Source organism: Cyprinodon tularosa, unplaced genomic scaffold (assembly GCF_016077235.1).
Source record: "Cyprinodon tularosa strain WSP-4 unplaced genomic scaffold, ASM1607723v1 ctg458, whole genome shotgun sequence".
Classification (NCBI taxonomy): domain Eukaryota; kingdom Metazoa; phylum Chordata; class Actinopteri; order Cyprinodontiformes; family Cyprinodontidae; genus Cyprinodon; species Cyprinodon tularosa.
In genome coordinates this window covers 287139-307430 of record NW_024039183.1, presented here as the reverse complement: position 1 = coordinate 307430, position 20292 = coordinate 287139, and the positions used below count along the sequence as shown (strand labels likewise).

The window sequence follows — 20292 nt, the reverse complement described above, 5'->3', positions numbered from 1 at the left end:
ATCATGCAAATTAACAGAAAAGTTCACATTTTTGAACTCCATTGGTGTGTCATTAAAACGCTGTCTGCAACACTGCTCCGGTAAAGAACAGTAGGTGTTGCACGTCCCGCGACTTCCACTGGACCCAAGACTTCTTAGCAGATCATTGGCCAAGCCATCAAACTGACTCGGCTGGCTTGCCTTCTTTCTATGGTTATTCCTGGTACCATGTTTTGCCGTATAAGTGATGCACAATGATCCAACCATCCAGGTGATGTAAGCGAAAACATCTTCTATTGCTCAATGGTCCAGTTTTGATGTTGAGAATGGGTTCCTCACTCGTCTATGGAGCCATACAGTAAATGAAATGAATATATGTGCATGAAAAATCCGAACACTTGGTTCCACTCAGATTGTTTAACCCGTCATATATTTTTTCATTTAATTCTATCTTCCTCATTCAGATAAAAAAAGAAAGTCCTAAAAAAAGACAACCATAACATTCATAAGACGTGAACAAATTATTTAGGTGTGTTATTTCTACTATTATGCTTACCTTTGTTCCCTTCTATGTATTAAAAACCATTAAAAGTAGGTAAAGAAAAAGAAAAGATCTTAACAGCCTAATTATTCTGGTTCACGTCTCTCTATTCACTCTTTGTATGCTCCCGTAGTCAACAAAAGCTCCGCCACCAGAGCCAGAGGCTACAGTGGGAAATGGATCTAGTTCTGAATCACTAATCTGTTTTTTAAAGCAAAGCACGCGACAATAGACAGAAACGTTTCTCTGAAGCCTTTAAGCCATTACACCTACACTCATGCATCACTGGCATCAGAATCAGTCACTCCTTTTATTTGTAGTACGTTTTAATGACTGCTACAGCTGCTGAAACAAGCTCTACATTTCTCTCCATTTCCTCTAAAATAATAGAACTTTTAGAACAACTCTGGGGAATAATGGGTAGTTGTTGGGAAGCAACTAATATGAAACTAACCCTCACACCTCAGTTGTTTCAGGTGCTTCCATAATCCTTTCTTTATCAAAGCCCTTCATGTTTTCATGAATTGGCCCCACTGAATAGTAAGTCCAGATGCTGTAAAGTTTTTACCCTAAATACTTGGCTCAGACTCCTTTTGCAATGATCTGCTTAGGGCTTAGGGACAGGCAGCTTTATTAGCAGTAACCCTATGTGGTTTATCCTTCTTCAGTCATAAGGTGTCATAAGTGCTGGGGACCTGTCAAAGCTGTAAGCTTGTTCATGATTTTTTTTAGAAAATAATATTCCTGTATAAAAATCCTTATTTCTTTAACCTTTTAGTCATATTTTAATTTTACGAGAAACATTAATCAAGATGACCATTAGCTGTAGGCTATAATTATTAAAATCCTTAAAGAAAAACACAAATTTTCCTATATTGAATTAAACTTCAGCGATAAATAAACTTTAAAATCACATTCTAGTGTCTGGAGCTTATATTATCTTAGGTCTTTTAAAGCAGTAGAAATCCTTGTAATACCCATGCTGTAAGTCTTCATCTTTAAATTATTGGTTATTTCTGGAGAAATGTGAATGAATGACAAATGGTTGTTACACTTTAAGTTTATGTTTACTTCTAAACAATGAAAAGTACAGACACATTTTTGACTTTCAATAAGAAATGTGGGCACTGATTGCGGGGTTCCCTTTTTATTAAGAGGATAAATATGAGTTTAGGCAAATGAACCTGAAAGATTTCAGTGATTGAGGTGATTTATGCCCAAATACAAACAGATCAATGCAGCTCTATTCTTAGACTCTCAGAGGAGGTCGTTTGTTTGTGTGAACGTGTGAATATGCGTGAGAGTATGGGGTACCGTCTTATTCTGTGAGCACACCGACAACACAGCGTGCTGTTTCAGCTGCTTTGTGCTCGCATTAAAGTCATTGTATCCCTCATCTGGATTCTCTACAGGGGTGAGCTTAGCTGCCGTGTCTGTCGGCTCCAGTGGACAACCCACGGAGACTGCGTGACTGTTCTCTTGGAGGGGCCACATTTCCTGCCAAGTGAGTGATGGATGATGTGGTGGATGACCGCTGAGCAGAGGCCTTTTCTGTCTATAGTTAGCCCACACCTGAAGGATTGTTTCTTTAAAAGGCCGCGTAGTAAGGGTGTAGAGGATGGGGTTCAGGGCGCTGTTGATGGGGAGAATAAAGATGACCACCCAAGAACAGATCGTACCTGTAAAAAAAAAAAAGGGTAAAAAATAAATACACCAGAAACCTGAAACGACTTAACCCATGTGAAGAAGCCAAATATCATATCTATTATTAACATTAATTTTACATTGCTTTAACTACACAAAGCTGAAAAAAATGTAAAAGAGAAGAAGAATCTATGGCTGTCATGATCTTGGCACTGATGGCTGGCTTGATTTTTCATTTCATTCTCCTGTCTAGCTCTGCCCCTTTCCTCATCACTGCTCATCTGATCCACCTGCTTCAATTTAAATGTCTTGGTTCCAGCCATCAGGGCCAGATTATTCTTGAGTCTTTGGTGTTGACCGTTTTCTAGCATTTCTATTGTTTGATGATTGCCTGATCCTTATTTATTTCTTCATTTGGACCGTTGTGCCTGCCTTCCAGTGTCTGATCTGTTTGCCTGGCCTGCCTTTGGACTCCTGTTGGATTCTTCTGTGGACCGAACCTGGATCTGCATCTTGACTTCGCCCTGTGGATTATCCTGACTTCCTTTGTTAGCTTGGATCTGATCTCCTGTCAGCTCTGCAGCCTTCGAGGCTTCCGCGTCTGGAACTCTCTGGCAGCATCTGCTGCGACTCATCCATGTTCTCTGGGCATAGACTGAACTATCAAACCAGGTTAGTGACTCACTCGTTCATAATTATCCTCCATCAGTTTATCGTGGTGACTAACCTGTGTTTCTCTCCCATAGAGGTTCCTGCCTCAGACGTCCTAGCCATTACCACAGCCAACGCCACTGCAGATTTGTTCCGTCATTGTCTGAATAAACACTTTTTATGTATCCCACTGTCTGTCTTGCCTGAATTCTGGGTCCTACTTTCTGACCCATTACAATGGGTTTAATTTGTATTCAGCACCTTTACCACAAAACCCATTTAAATGTTCTGTGCAACCACAATTAATGTTTAAAGTGATATTGTGGGGATTTAGACCAGGTGAGACTACTTTATTTTTTTTTGACCTTCATGGATAATTGGACACACCATCAAAGCATTAATGCATAGTCTTGACTGCATCGTTGCGTAAAGATGTAAGGATTGGTATATTTAGTTACTGTTTTTTTGTTTTAACAAACATTCTCATTTATAATTTTTAGCTACTAGAAACTGAGTTATCTTTGCTTAAATGGGGCAACATCTGGAAAAAAATGTCAGCCCATACACTCTACCTCACTGGAAAAATGAGACAAGCCATCCCAATACGGATATATTTTGAGAGGCACTTCTGCAACCAGTGGGAATACCTCCTTTATTAGGTACCAAAGCTTATCTCTCAAGATGTCAATGTTTGCTTCCACAGAGCAGGGTTTATCAGATAGGGAGCAGAGAGGATGAAAAGGCGCGCCTGCAGTCTTGACCTCAGCTTCACTGAACCTGTGGGATAAACTGGGTTTGTGCTGTTTATGCCAGAGGGATCAACACACACTCACACTGTTTGACTTGTGACAAATGCCGGTTGAGAAATCAGATGCCATCATAACAGTGTGTATGCAAATTGGTGATTAGCATTACCAGAAAGTGCCAAGCTATTACGGTTATTCACACACACACACACACTACCCAGGCTGCTGATTGTTAAACAAATAGGTCCAGTTGGTGGCAACGTATTTTGTTTGTCCAAACTTAAATCATTGACTCCAAAATAGAAAACTGTAAAATCAATCGTGCGAAAAAAGCCCATTTATTATTATATTGTTATTTCTTAAGAAACAAATCTTTCTCAAATATGGCAGAATTTAAAACCAAACAGAACATCTCAGATTAAATAACAATCCAATATAATTTTATTTTTTTGCCATCACTATATCTGTATTTATAACAGATATGCACCAAAAAGAAAAATGCCAGGAGCATTGTGCATGCAGCTTTGACTAAAGTCTTAGAAATTATTGTTTTTGATTGTGACATATAAAGCTTTTTTTTAGGCTGGTAATTGTTTCCTAAAATGTCAATTTTTGTTTTCAAAGCAGCTCATTGTGATTTCCAACAGGCATCACAGAATTACTTTGGGCAGATCCACTTTTTATATTGAAAGATCATAGTTTGTGGAAGTTTTAAAAACATTTTTCTTACCAGGAATCTCAAGTTGCAGCAGAGACAGAATCTTAAGGATGAAAATGGGGATCCAGCAAAGAGAGTCAGTAATTACGATGGAGAAGAACCGCTTGGCGATGGTCACCTCTTTTTTGATATGGTTGCTGTACATGGTTGTCTGAGTGCCTGTCCTCTGGATGTTATAGAACATGCTTGCATAGGAGAAGACAATTATAAGGAACGCCACCAAGTTGAGACCTGATGAGAGAGTATTGATTTTAAAAACTTTAGGAGCTTAGCAGGGTTAAATAATATTTCTACATGTCAGAGTATCTTACTTAGACATACTATATGTATGTGGTAAACCTTTGAATAAATAAATAAAAATGTATACTATAAATGTGAATTAAAATTTCTAGACCACAAATAGGAGTGAAGATGGATTAATAGATCCTGCTTCTATTAACAAAAAATGCCTGTCAAAACAATTTAATTGGATGGATGTTTGTGAACAGATATATATTGAATACAATTGGTAAAAATTGTTTACATGATATGAACAAATCCTCACCGAGAAAAATAACAATGGAGTAAACATGAGCCCAGGGTGTTTCTGGCTGCTCAGAGTGCAGAGGGAAGCAGACCCCGTTGGTTCCATAGAAGTTACGAAATAAACCCTTGCAGGCCAGAGGCAAAAAGGCAACTATAAATCCAAACACCCATATCCCGAACAGGATACTGACGGTTCTTCTCCAGCCGGGGGTCAGATAGTGAAAAGGGTAGACGATGCAGATGTACTTCTCCAGGGTGAGATATGTGAGGAGCAGAACGGAAACCTCGGTGGACAGCATAGCCAAAGAGCCGATGACCTGACATTGAGTGCTGTCCATCCAGGCTTGAGCATGGCGATTGTACTCGCCGCGAAACTTCAGGTCATACGCACCAATCATGAAGAGATAAATACCCATCAGCCCGTCAGCACCTGCAGGAAAAAAACAGTTTCTCTCAGAGATCAGTAACTCTGAAAATAAACAGAAAATGAACAGCAGGTCACCTTCACCAGGTACAGATAGGATGTGATTTCTATGGTTTGCATCTATTCTGAATACACGCAGCAGTTGACATGGAACGAAAAAAAGAATTAAACACATCTGCTAATTTAGTATTTTGTGTCCAAAATGTACAGTTTTGGCCACTAAAACCAAATCATATTAAAAAGAAAGGAGCCTACTATTTTTTAAACATTGGTTTAACAATGCTTAAACATAAAATCCATATTTCTACATTGTTTTGTAATAAAGTGTCGCAGAGGTTTACTGATAGACCTGGTAGTTGCTCAAAGAATAAAATAAAAACTAAGTCCTCTAGAATGTCTGCAAACCCAATCTAAAATCATCTGCTTTTTCAAAGAGAAACTTATATTAGCATAACAACTCAGCATGCAGGCACCTTACCAAAGACAATAATCAAGGTTTCCTTTGGTAGAAAGACTGATGTATGTAATGTACTGGAATCTTGCAGAGAGGTTGCATTTACAGTGTTGCAAATTCAAAAGTTATATTCGCTAACAAGTAAAAAGCTCTTTCATTGGTTTTTCTTTAATGCTTAGCTGCACAAAAGAAAAGACCCCTTAAAAGTAATTGGGTTATTATGTTCCAGCGTCACAGCTTATCACAGCTTGTGGGTAATTGTACCCAGAAACGGTTGAATACTGGATGACGCAATATTTGAAATGAAAGCAAAAAGACACACCTGCAAGACCTTCAGTAGGCTACTCTACAGTTAATACCAAACACTGTCCACGCACTGCAAGCTGTGCCTTCTTTTGCCTTGTCATTTCAAACTATCCACCCATTTTGTTGCGTTATGACTGAACATTTTTATGTATCTGCTGCGATTTTAGTGAAAAACCTTATTAAATGAGTACAAGTAAGAAACAGAGGCACTCATCTGTGTTCACTCTCCTTTTCTCTGGAACCCCTTAATAATACCCACTGCAAGGAAATGTGATTTGACAAATCAGGGAGAGATGAATAAAGATGTACTCCACAGTCCACAAGCAGAATTTTAGGTCTATTCATCATGGTAAGCCAGGAGCATACCTAATGTTTCATTTCCAGAGCTTATGGATGAGATTATGGAGGTCATGTGGCTCCATTGAGACACCATATGCATTAAATAAGGCCATGTCCACTACAGATGTTGAAGACTATATTCCCCTTATTACTCTGGGCATATTTCTCCAGCAGTATTTGAACATTCTCTTAGTCTTGTTGGGGAGTAATATTGATAACTGATTGTTTTCAGATCCCTGTAGACACAACAGCTTTAAATCCAGGTCCAAATTCCACATGCTGTAATGGTGCAGTGTAAAAACGAATTACTCATAGATTCTCTGGCTGTTGCTCATCATGATCCCTGTACGTGAAATATCGACCAGTCAACAGTTGGTAGTTTATAGCCAAGTTGTCCTTAGCATCAGTATTCAGTACTGTATTATCCTTTACATTAAAATCAATAAATATGAGATGTCTGACTAAAGTATTGACAAACAACAGAGACCAGCAAATAATTGTAAAGATGCAAAGTTTTTGGTAATCTTTACCAATTATAATCATAGTGTGGTGATATTAAAGCTGTTATATCGGAGAATTTTACTAAAAAAACAAACACAATAACTTTTACCCTGGAAAATTTTCTCAAATGTTCAAAATTTCACAAGCAGCATATGCTGGAGTTTGGAAAAAATGAACTTTTGCTGCTAGAACCACCACATCAACCAATCGAGAAGCTGACCTGCGAGCTGGCAAGGAGACAAACATCATTGCCGATGCAGAGTACTAGGATCAATCCACTCAAACTGTTTATTAACGCCTAAATTAACTTAATACCTGCCGGCAAAATACTTTCGCTTTTTTATTCTGGTGCTTGCAGTTTGAGCTACATACATGAAAAAGTCTAATATCTAAAGCTGCCACAAACAGTAGCGGAAACCCCCAAGAAGTGACGGCAGCAGCTGCTAGGGATTCCCAATGACAACACACCACACGGTGAGATAATATTTGAAGGCAGGATTTTAATCTTGATGAACTGTCTTAACAGACGATATAGTAGGTTTACTTTCTCACATTAAAATATATTCAAACTACTTTTTTACCCGCCAATCACAGCAAATATAGCAAAGCCACCCCCTGCCATTGAACACAGGAGCAGCAGAAGCATTAGACGCAATTATACGGTATTTTGCTGAACACGCTTCAGGTGCGTCAAAAATGAGGCGAGTCAGACAGTAGTTTGTACAAGCATCAAAAATGAAGCAGCAGACACCTAGTGGCTGCTCAAATCATGGTGTGAACGTAGCATTTCACTTTCTGATTGTTTAAATTAATCTATAAAACATAATATTTTACCTAAGAAGGATCGCATGACCTCCTTATGAAATTTCTACCTCCAGTCAAGCACACATATTTCCCATAATCAGGACAAAAGTAGTGTTGTAACAAAGACTAAAAGTTAGCTGCATTCCCCTCAAAATGCAGGAAATAGCATTTCAGAGAGGCTACATTTCAACATTTTCCGAGGGAGAATACCCTGGACCCCCCTATGCCAAGCAAATTTGCTTGGCGTAGCAAAGGAGGCAAACTAGTTTGCACATTCTTTGCATAATCCCACAATAGTCAGACTAGTGAAAGGCTGCTTGTAAATATTGTTTTAAGTTAAGCCACAGACTCTTAACTGGATATGGGTCAGACTTGGACTAAGCCATTCTCACACAAGAGCAAGCTCAGTCTCACCGTTCACCACAGTCTAATTTGGAAATAAAATCAGTTTGACTCGGCCTATTAGGAAAAAATGCATATGAATCTGAATCAGTCCATCCAGATCAGGTCTGCTGATACCATTCACAGAACCAACATCCCAGCAATCGTTTTCTAGACAAACCTAACTGTAAACTGTTCAAATGGGATTAATGAGCTGGCATATAGTCATAGTCAGTGGAATAGAAATTTGCCAGGTTAAAAGTATAAAAGGTATTTGAAATACATTTCGTTAGGTCAATATTTTTATCATTATGAAATATATAAAAATGTTGTGGTTGAAAAATGAAAAAAGTGCAAAAGTTTAAGGGGAATAAATACTCATAAAATCCCGACTATAAATATTAATGTTAAACTTTATGATATATTCTTTAAATGAACTACAAATTAAACATTTTATTCATTAATGCCGTTGAATGCCCTATAAATGATTATATTTTAATCTCACTAAGAAAAATTATTTTTAATAGGTTAATTTTGGCAGAATAGGTCATTTTATTTAACTAAATTACTCATATGTAGGAGTCCATGCAATTTTAGCGTCGTCTTCTAAATTAGCAATACATGTTTCTCTGCCAGTTGTTTTAGTTCTGTAGAGGTTCCAGTTTCTAATTGCCCACTAAGAGCGTTTCCAAAAGAGTGGTGTTTTTTACAAGCAACCAAAAATAATATTTGATAGTATATGATAAAATAAGCAAACAGAAATCATAAAAAAAAAAAAATGTCACGCAGAAACCTTCAGATGAGTTTTACTTCAAAACCCCCCCCTTTCAATGCAGCACACTCCATTCCAAATACTTTCGTTGTCCTTGAAATGCAGTTTGACTCACAGCAGAGGGAAATGATACACATGGCGTGGAGTTTGTTCTCGGAGCGGATGTACGACCGCATGCAGATGACGAAGATGTTGCCAAAGCAGGTTGTGGCAGAAACAACCCAGACAAAGACTCGTAGGACGATGTTGGCCAGTAGGTCCTCAAAAGAAGAGATGCCATCTGTGTTGGGCTTGCAGCTGCGTACGTGAGGGGCATAGCCGCAGTACTGGAACTTCTTGAAATAGCTACAAAAACAACATAAAGAGAGCAATATTGGGCAAGAGTGTGTTTGTTTGCAGTGGCTAGTGGTCTATCTATATATTAACCCAAGTGTCTATTTATACATTTGGACTGAAGAAAGAACAAAGGGACAGTGATCTCATTTCGCTGTGAAATTAGCTCATGGCAGTGTGACACTGTTTGGTGCAGGGAGTACAAGTCTTATTAAAAAAAAAAAAAACATAAAAACAGTTCAAAATACTGAACACATGCACCAGTATACAATCTGTTGTTAGAACCTGAGCTTTTTCACATTTCACAAACTTCAATTCTAGTAAAGTTTCTAAGGATGTTTGTGATAGATCAACTTAAAGTAGGTACATTCACAGCTGTTTGGGTGTGACTTTATCAGCCTTACCCATCTCCTGCCTAGGGATTCTTAAAGAAAACCATTTCAGAATTAACTGTTGATTAATTGTTTATTTGATTAAAATTTGTTCTATATGATAAACTGATAACATCTGCTTAAACTGACCTAATCACAGTGTTACGAACATTCTCCTAAAGTGAACACATGACAGTTGCAAAAGGAGTAATGAGGCCTGCTAGAGCAGAAACATGAATCTATATAAACAGAGTCTAATGCTGGGTTAATTTACACTGTTTAATGGTTGCAAGGCTGCAGAATGCACTTCATATAGTCCTGTTTATATAAACAGTCAATAAGGGGACATTTTAGTAAGCAGGACAAGTGAAATCTGCATTAAGCAAAACACTAGACCATTATATAAAAAGATATGACACCAATGAGACTAATAAATTCTGAGGACTTTTGTAAGTCAATGCACTTTATGGAGAGAGATTCCTTTGAGAGCAAGCAGAACCACCCATTAAGAAGCATGGTTAACACCACAAAGTGCTGCTTCCACCTCTAGCTGCTGCACCGCACTAACAGAGAGCTACATCACAGTTACTGTTCAATTTATCAACTCCAATTGGAGGTAAAGTCTAATGGCAAGTCAGAGAAACCAGCCTTGTATCTAAACAATATTTTTATATGTTTGTTCGTGGGAGGTTTCACTGTTTCATATAATTTTATTATATTCATCTTATTTTTGTCCTCAGCAACCTAACATGTATATTCATTCTGTATTTAGTCAGTACTTAATCCAGCTGGCACAATCAATTGTTGTGATATATAAACCTTGTTATCGGAGAAAGTTCTGATTATCAGTTAATCAACCATCAATAAGATAATCAAATTTAGATCAAAATTGATGACCTACATCTCTACTCCAGAGTATTTTTTTGGCGGCTTTGAAAATATTAGTTCAAGCTCTTTAAAGGTGCCTTCACATTGAATGTGAATTAGAATTTGGTGGGTGAAGTGAGAGATGTACATGTTATCCCTAAGTAAAGGCACATTTAAGGGGAATTAACAGGTTTTAAACAAGAAGGACGTGTTTCATGTGATGCGAATGACACAAATTGGGCTATTTGAGCAAAGTGGTACAGCAAGAGGCCTGGTCAACAAGTGGATGAAGCGGCGAGGACAGAGCGGCATGGAACTACGAGTAGGAATGGCAGGTACAGTAAAGAGCTGTTATTTTCTGTTAATTCTGCAGCCTTAACCTTTCAGGTTAAGGCTGCAGGCTTTTTTAAGGCTTTTTTATTGCCATTACACTGTCACAACTACAGAGCAACAAAATGAACTCTGCATAAGAGTTTTACTCTCTGCAGTTAAGCCCCACATGGGGATCAGTGTGGGGTTTAAATGTCTTGCTCAGGGACCCAGAGTGACAGTCCGTGGGAGTGGGGATTGAACTCAGAACCTAGGCCGCCACTCTCCAAAGCATGCATTAGCATAAAGGGTGTTGCCTAAGGACCCACAGCTTATTCCCCCAGCTGGAATACGAACCCAGGATGGTTGACTTGCCACTTTAGCCAGCCACTCGTCTGGTTGTGGCTGTGATGTAGGATGATGGAGCGAAGCAGACATTAAGATTTTTTCAGTCCCTGTTAATGGGTCCTCGACAAATGAAAGCTCTGCTGGAAGCACACAACTAGCTGCAGGTCCTGGAGCAGGTGGTGATACTGGTAGAGCTGGGAGCAGATCCGGTGGACCCAGGGATGCCACTGCCGTTGTTGGCCTTTACATATCTCATACAGTGCTGTGACTCCCTTGGTAAAATCAAGGTGAGCCAAGGTCAGCTGAATTGACAACAGAACCCGTGTTATATCTTATTCTATGAGCCACCATATGTCGATGGTTTATAGAATAACCCTTCACATAATTTGAAGAAATATGCTTTAAATTTAAATTTTTCTTCTCTGTTCCTTCATCTCCATGATGTAGTTTGTTCTCCACTGTGGCTGCAGGCATGCTCAGTGTGAGGAATTGCTGTAGAGTCCTCATGGGGCGGGGGCTGTTTCATGCATGTAGTTTTTCAATATAATGCATTTTTTTTTCTCAATTTAATATTATTAAATGCTTAGTAGTGATGGTTCGAGCAGCACTGATGCATTGGCACATGTGCAACCCTGCTTCGGCGTTAGTTCATTATCAAATTCATCAATAAATATGGAGCAGCCTCAAGGCAAAAGGAAAGGCTTCATCCACCTGGAACCATTTTGATTTTATATTTGTTTTAATTTACAATAGAATGGAATAGAATAGAATAAAAAATGTCTTTATTTTTATCACAATGGGGAAATTCTTGTGTTTACAGCAGCAAAAACATCATAGAAAAATGTATAGAAAATAGAAAAATGTCACAAATGTGGACCTTAGAAAAATTTATAGGGGTAACATAATAGTGGAGACTTAAAAGATGAACAATAAAATACTGTACTGTAAAGAAAACCCTCTTCTTCTCGGTTATCACTCCAGTTATCTGAATTGAAATTAAATTGACTTTGACCTTTAGTTTACCGTACTAAATTTACTAATTGTATGTATTTTTTTTAGATCCTAGTCCACAATCATCCTTATTCAGATGTTCACCTGAATTTTCACATTATATGTTCGCATAATTAATAGACTGTAACTAAAAATATTGAAGGTATTTTCAGTTTAAAGGAAGATATGAAATAGTATAATATAACATACAATGGTTTAAATCACATTATAGGGCATCAAATAAGTGTCATTTGAGTCTGTCAAAGCAGCCGCTTATAGGGATTTTAAATGTCCACCAGGTGTGAATAATGAGTGACATAGTATCGGTGCAGTATCAGTACAGCTTGCAACGCTTCATGACGCCTTATCAACCCATCACTACTGCTTGGTTTGGTCAAACAAAGATGAACAAAAATGGGTGTCATTGCTAACAGAAATATCAAAAGATTTATGTAGTTTTGGAGGGAAGTGATTTAGATATTTTAAATTGAAGTGACCAATTTGCTTTGACATAAGCACACCTTTATATATTGCTGCAAAAGAAAATGGTTGGTGTTCAACCATTGTTCACTATAACATCAAGAAAACCCAGCATGTCTTATTTTCCAGTTTATATTAATGGGATTTATTATCTCACATTAAAACTAGAGAGGATACTATAACCCCAAAACCATCAAAAAGGGAACCCATTAATCCCATAGATTCTGCATATTTGGTTTCTGAGAGGTCGTATTACTTTAAACTTGCTTTAATTGTCTCCCAGGTGAACCTGGAGTTAAGCCCCAGTAAAATTACACTGTGACTCAGCCTTATCAGTACACTATGTGTAAAAAACTGAAGGTCTCTAAAGAGCAGGACAATGTAGTACTTACATGTGAGTCAAGTATCTGAGAGGTTCAAACATCCTTCGCTGTATATTATCGATTTCTATCCCCTCTATGCTCCTGAGAAAAATATAAAAACATTGATTTAGTCTCAGTCAGATTTTGAAACGGTGAAAGTGCAGTGCTGTGAAAAAGAATGAGTCGCTATGGATTTTCCGTCCTTTTGTCACTTCAGTGTTTCAGATATTATAGAATATTTATACCAGGCAAATATTTTACAAACTCTTTTCAAGATATTTTTTTTCATGCCAATTAGGAGGAAAATTGCTACTGGGGCCTGGATTATTGGCCTGCTGGATTAGCATAGGGTAAATGAGGCATGCAGTGATTTTAGTGGGCCAGTGACTTCTTGGAGGTTTTGCGACATGGTCATGTTTTCCATTTCAGACACTGATAGAGAACAGTTTTTCTCCTTAAATCTGCAACAACATTTTTCGAGGTCAAGATCAGGATTGTGAGATAAAATACTTACAAAGACTTTAGCTTGTGTAACTTATCAAAGTGATCCAGTTGAAGTTCTGCGATGGGATTGTAGGAAATGTTTCTACAACAGAGGATGTTAAAATTAGCCAAAATGTTAAAATTTGATCCCTGATCTTAGACTGCAGTAAATCCTGCAGAGATTATAAAACAGACTTCAGCGCTACATCTCAATAACATGTTTTTCTTTTTAACTCCTACATGTTTTCCCTCCAATCATGCTGTCAAAACCACCTTCAGCAGCAACTGCTGAAGTCATCCTAACTTTGTTCTGCTCTACATGACATCTTGTTATAAACCCATCATGCTGTTTTTGGGCCCCTTTCTGCTCACAATTTCTCATATAATAAATATATAAAAAACTTGGTGCAAACCCTTAAACACTTGATTTTTAATACATAATCTTAGTTAACATTATTCGTATTGCAACAATCTCTAAAATATTCAACATTTAACTGACACTGAGTTACGTCCAAACTAATTCTCGCAGACATCCACATGCTAATTCTGCTGCAGCAACCCAAAGCTAAACATGGAATGAATTTACTTTGAAGGAGATTTTTTTATTTTTATGGAGAACTCACAGTTGGAGTAAATCCGCCAGTAAGACAAACAGATTGGGAGGTAAGGCCACCAGTCTGTTGTTGGACAGATCCCTGCGCAGAGAAACAATATGTACATATTCCTAAAGCAAAACTAATTCAGAAGAGAAAGCATTGGAAACATCCTGTATTAAGGATTACGTAAGGGATATCATTTTTCACTATCTAGCCACTGATAACCTTAATATGAACAAAAAAAATATTATTAAGCATGTTAAAATCAAATAGAAAACAATAAAACAGGTGATTTACTCAATAAACAGACCACACACCATACTTTTTCCATTTATTTTATTTGTAGATATGGTGATTAAAACATATGTAAGAGGATTAGGGCAGGAATGGCAGGTACAGTAAAGAGTTGTTATTTTCTGTTAAATTCCCCCAGTTTAATATGGGGGAAAAAGTCAGAATTCTGACTTTTTTCTCAAAATTCTGACTTAAATCTCAGAATTCTGACTTTTTTTCTCAGAATTCTGACTTTAATCTCAGAAATCTGACTTTAATATCAGAAATCTGACTTTTTTCTCAGAATTCTGACTTTGATTTCAGAATTCTGACTTTTTTCTCAAAATTCTGATTTTAATCTCAGAATTCTGACTTTTTCCCAGAATTCTGACTTTAATCTCAGAATTCAGACTTTTTTCTAAGAAAAATGTCAGAATTGTGAGAAAAAAGTCAGAATTCTGAGATTAAAGTCAGAATTCTGACTTTTTTCTCAGAGTTCTGACTTTTTTCCCATATTAAACTGAAATAAAATGTAAAAATTAGTTCACTTTTTTTTTTCTCAGTGGCCCTAATCATCTTCCGTAGAAAAAGGCTTGAATTATAACTCAAAATAATTCTCGTCTCTGATCAAATTGTGCAAAAACAATGTTTAAAAATTTATATAAAATTGCAGTTACTGTAACCATATATTTGTGTCATCACCCAAATCCCCACCTATAATCACAACCCTCCTGTCCTGCAGCAGCTGCTTCACCAGCTCCCTGACAAAATTTTGCATCATCTCAAGCACTCTTCAACCTGCATTTAACGCCATCTGCAATCTCACCCCTCAATATTTATCCAACCTACTAGGTGTCTCCTTCTCCACTCGTTCCACTCGCAGGGCTTTCAGTCACTGGGCTCCTCAACTTTAACTATCACAATCAGACCTACAAAACATCACTTCTCTCTCACACTTTTTTACCCATCAGTAATATTTTAGCATTTCTTAAATGCTTGATTTTAATGTATAACCTTGAGTTCCTAAAATGTGTTTAAGAATAAAGTACATTGTTATAATTTTACTTATGTTGAAAGCAGATAAAACTGAAAATATGAAAGCACAAAATAACATACCACATCACATCATTGGAAACCATCCAACATTTCTCTTTTAGACCAATAACACATCCAGTCAGGCTGTTGGTATTGTGGCTCTTATAATGTTGGCAGTTTTAACCAATCAAACCATTTCACAGGTCCACCAAGAGATGTGACTGATCTGTCTCCTAATGGTGTAAATATAGCCAAATATTTCTAAATATAATGAAATTATTTAGTATATTAGGGTTTGTACGTGCTTAAGTAAAGAGAATGATACTAGGCTTCTCTTATTTCTTGAAGAGGTTTCTCCTTTCATTCAAAAGGCTTCTTCTTCATGTTTCCTTAATATGGCCATGTAGTAGAGATGAATCAGTGACCCTACCCTCCATTTTCAGAATTTTCTTAGTCAGTGTTGCTTGAGGAGTCTGAGCTTTCCAATGCAACACCCTGCAAGTCCCTTTGGTCACATGTCCAATGGTGAGAATTCAACCCAGTCTCATGGGAAAATGTACCCCCACTACGTTGGTCCACACTGCAAAACGTAGTGGAGGTACATTAATGGCCATTTTTTTGTGGTACTGTTACATTTCTTCTGCCCATACGCTTTCTATTGTTTTACGTCCTAGTCACGTGACTTTCAAGATTCCAGCTGGGAGAAGAAAAAATATATATATATATGGCCGACATTCGCTAATTTTTTTGTGCAAAGATTAATAACTTGAGTTTGTTTTTGCATTAAAATGAGTTTTGATTACATTTCTAGTGAGAAATGTATAGTTTGTTGCCATAATATTTACTCAGGGAATGTACATATTCACTTGCTTGTTCGTTTCTTGCAAAGATTTTTCAAGATAATGTGAAACTGAAACGTTTTGGTATAAACATGGCTGAGATTTCTCTAACTTTTAGTGGGAAAATCAATAATTTCAATCAGTTTCTGCATTTAAATGGGTTTTGATTACATTTATAGCGAGAAGTGTAGGGTTTATTTACATAATATTTACTTAGTGAACATACATAATCACCCGCTTGCTAGTTTTTGCTACGTTTTTCGGATCTCGTCAGGATTATGTGAAATTGCAACGTTTTGGCTGCTACCCATCGCCTAGCATTTAGCTGCCGCCCCGATTCAACATTGAATTCTTTGTGATTTAACTCCATCTGACGGATCAAACCCTCGCCACTGCGTGCGTTGCGTCTCAGGTTGATTTTCAGATCAATGCATTACGTGGTGGCATACGGGAGAAACTAATTAAACTAGTTAAAAAAAGGATCATGGGTTAAGATCGGATGTGTTTTATTTGGAAATCTACCGGATCCTTTGTGCATTTAACTTCCTGTTTGGTGCGATCTCATTGATGGGTTTTGACCAGATTTTGACCAAAGAGGAACTAAAAAAAACAAAAACAAAAAAACAATTTAAATACACAACCAGCATATCTGGAATCAATGACAGAGAGCATACATAATCACCCGCTTGCTAGTTTTTGCTACGGTTTTTCGGATCTCGTCAGGATTATGTGAAATTGCAACGTTTTGGCTGCTACCCATCGCCTAGCATTTAGCTGCCGCCCCGATTCAACATTGAATTCTTTGTGATTTAACTCCATCTGACGGATCAAACCCTCGCCACTGCGTGCGTTGCGTCTCAGGTTGATTTTCAGATCAATGCATTACGTCGTGGCATACGGGAGAAACTAATTAAACTAGTTAAAAAAAGGATCATGGGTTAAGATCGGATGTGTTTTATTTGGAAATCTACCGGATCCTTTGTGCAATTAACTTCCTGTTTGGTGCGATCTCATTGATGGGTTTTGACCAGATTTTGACCAAAGAGGAACTAAAAAAAACAAAAAACAATTTGAATACACAACCAGCATATCTGGAATCAGAGAGCGACTGGGACCAAAAGTTTATTAATTTCTCCCCACTGATTTCCATTCAAAATGTTTTCGATCCCACCGGGCTCTAGGGAAGGGGCGTGCATACCGCCACCTACTGTTCATGAGTGTGTAGCAACATTGTTTTACATCTATTAAATTCTATTTTTTTTATTTTGTATTCTGAAGATAAATAAATAATGCTTTCCTTAATCTATAAATATCTTTTATATTTCCTTTATTTCCCAATAATCCTTTAAGACTCCATTCTTGGCCTGTCCTCTTTTCAATTTCTTCCTTTGAGGTCCAGATGTTTTACAGTTCATCAATATGTGTTCTATATTTTCTATCTCTCCACATCCTTCACATTTATCATTATTTTTCCTCCCTATTAAGTATAAATTGTCATTTAAATAAGTATGACCTACTCTTAATCTGATCATTATTATTTCTTCCCTTCGGTTTCTCTCATTAATATTTCTATTTAATACTGACTTTTGTACTTTATATAACCTTCTTCCTTTTTTATCTTCATTCCACCTTTTTTGCCATTTTTCAATTTCTTTCCTCTTAATAAATGATTTTCCTTCCCCTTTCCCTAAAGGAATTGTAATTGCTATTGCCTCCTCTAATTGCTAATTTGTCTACTACTACTACATTTTCCCACTTTGACCTTTTAAGGTTAGCATATTGACCAAAAGCTGACACCAAAAATAAAGCAATCGATTATGTACGACAATATGCTACATTTAATGAAGACTAATACAGATTTTACTCTCTTATAAGAATTAGTTTTAGGTTTTATAGGGGAGAGTTTGTATCGGCAGTCATCTGGGAATCTTTTATGTATTTACTGGTAAAGAACAACCTCTCAATCCATTTAATGTAAATGTTGTGTCGAACCAGAAAGTTATTTGAAGAGCATAGATGCATTAATATGTGCATAGCTTTAACAAGGGCCTCATGAAGGTCTGTTCTGTTATTCTCTTTTGGAGAATATAGACATTGTGGGCATTCATTTCCCTGATAAGCTGGTGAAGATTCTTAGACATCCAGGTCATAATCATTCCAAAAAAAAAACAAAAAACTTTGGACTTTGTTTTTCAAGTTTGAAGACTTCCCATTCAGGACGTTTTTCAATTCAAAATTACAGTAGCCCAACAAATCCTTGTTTTGGCTAAGAAAATATGCAAATTGAACCTGATGCCTGATCCCAATAGCTTGACTCTGAACCGAATTTGATCCCTATTACTTTTTGGCCACATGCACATTATTGTGCTGCCTGGTCAACCCTATGAAAATGTTCTGGAACTGCCACTGAACTGACACCCAATGCATGGAGGGTAACCCAAAAAGGGCCATTGTTAGAGAAACTGGGTGCCTACAAAGTGCTGTTTTCAAGCTAATTAATGGAAAGTTAGGTGGAATGAAAACTAGACAAATAACAATTACAATTTCTTTAGGGAAAGGGGAAGGAAAATCATTTATTAAGAGGAAAGAAATTGAAAAATGGCAAAAAAAAAAGGTGGAATGAAGATAAAAATGAAGAAGGTTATATAAAGTACAAAAGTCAGTATTAAATAGAAATATTAATGAGAGAAACCGAAGGGAAGAAATAATAATGATCAGATTAAGAGTAGGTCATACTTATTTAAATGACAATTTATACTTAATAGGGAGGAAAAATAATGATAAATGTGAAGGATGTGGAGAGATAGAAAATATAGAACACGTATTGATGAACTGTAAAACATCTGGACCTCAAAGGAAGAAATTGAAAAGAGGACAGGCCAAGAATGGAGTCTTAAAGGATTATTGGGAAATAAAGGAAATATAAAAGATATTTATAGATTAAGGAAAGCATTATTTATTTATCTTCAGAATACAAAATTTAAAAATAGAATTTAATAGATGTAAAACAATGTTGCTACACACTCATGAACAGTAGGTGGCGGTATGCCCGCCCCTTCCCTAGAGCCCGGTGGGATCGAAAACATTTTGAATGGAAATCAGTGGGGAGAAATTAATAAACTTTTGGTCCCAGTCGCTCTCTGATTCCAGATATGCTGGTTGTGTATTCAAATTGTTTTTTGTTTTTTTTTAGTTCCTCTTTGGTCAAAATCTGGTCAAAACCCATCAATGAGATCGCACCAAACAGGAAGCTAATTGCACAAAGGATCCGGTAGATTTCCAAATAAAACACATCCGATCTTAACCCATGATCCTTTTTTTAACTAGTTTAATTAGTTTCTCCCGTATGCCACGACGTAATGCATTGATCTGAAAATCAACCTTAGACGCAACGCACGCAGTGGCGAGGGTTTGATCCGTCAGATGGAGTTAAATCACAAAGAATTCAATGTTGAATCGGGGCGGCAGCTAAATGCTAGGCGATGGGTAGCAGCCTAAACGTTGCAATTTCACATAATCCTGACGAGATCCGAAAAACCGTAGCAAAAACTAGCAAGCGGGTGATTATGTATGTTCACTAAGTAAATATTATGTAAATAAACCCTACACTTCTCGCTATAAATGCAATCAAAACCCATTTAAATGCAGAAACTGATTGAAATTATTGATTTTCCCACTAAAAGTTAGAGAAATCTCAGCCATGTTTATACCAAAATGTTACAGTTTCACATTATCTTGAAAAATCTTTGCAAGAAACGAACAAGCAAGTGAATATGTACATTCCCTGAGTAAATATTCTGGCAACAAACTATACATTTCTCACTAGAAATGTAATCAAAACTCATTTTAATGCAAAAACAAACTCAAGTTATTAATCTTTGCACAAAAAAATTAGCGAATGTCGGCCATATATATATATTTTTTTTTCTTCTCCCAGCTGGAATCTTGAAAGTCACGTGACTAGGACGTAAAACAATAGAAAGCGTATAGGCAGAAGAAACGTAACAGTACCACAAAAAAATGGCCATTAATGTACCTCCACTACGTTTTGCAGTGTGGACCAACGTAGTGGGGGTACATTTTCCCATGAGACTGGGTTGGAGAATTGGTGTAAAAATGCCTGGGGGGCCGGTGTTAGAAAGGTTATAACGGAGACCAATTCAAGAGTATTGTTTTATAGATGGCTTCTTACATTATAAAACCCTGTGTTCTCTGTCCTAG

General features: G+C 37.1%; 1 protein-coding gene across 1 annotated transcript in view; it reads right to left on the bottom strand.

The window, feature by feature from the left end:
• Positions 1–258: 258 nt before the first annotated feature.
• The window catches only part of rxfp1 (relaxin family peptide receptor 1), a 159137-nt gene continuing 139103 nt past the window's right edge, over positions 259–20292 (bottom strand). The window contains exons 12-18 of the mRNA XM_038300834.1: positions 13952–14023; positions 13360–13431; positions 12876–12947; positions 8901–9130; positions 4824–5234; positions 4292–4510; positions 259–2199 (exon numbers count right to left, since the gene is read on the bottom strand). Of these exons, the coding sequence (XP_038156762.1) occupies positions 1778–2199; positions 4292–4510; positions 4824–5234; positions 8901–9130; positions 12876–12947; positions 13360–13431; positions 13952–14023 (1498 nt within the window). The 3' untranslated portion in view covers positions 259–1777. The remainder of the gene's footprint in view (positions 2200–4291; positions 4511–4823; positions 5235–8900; positions 9131–12875; positions 12948–13359; positions 13432–13951; positions 14024–20292) is intronic.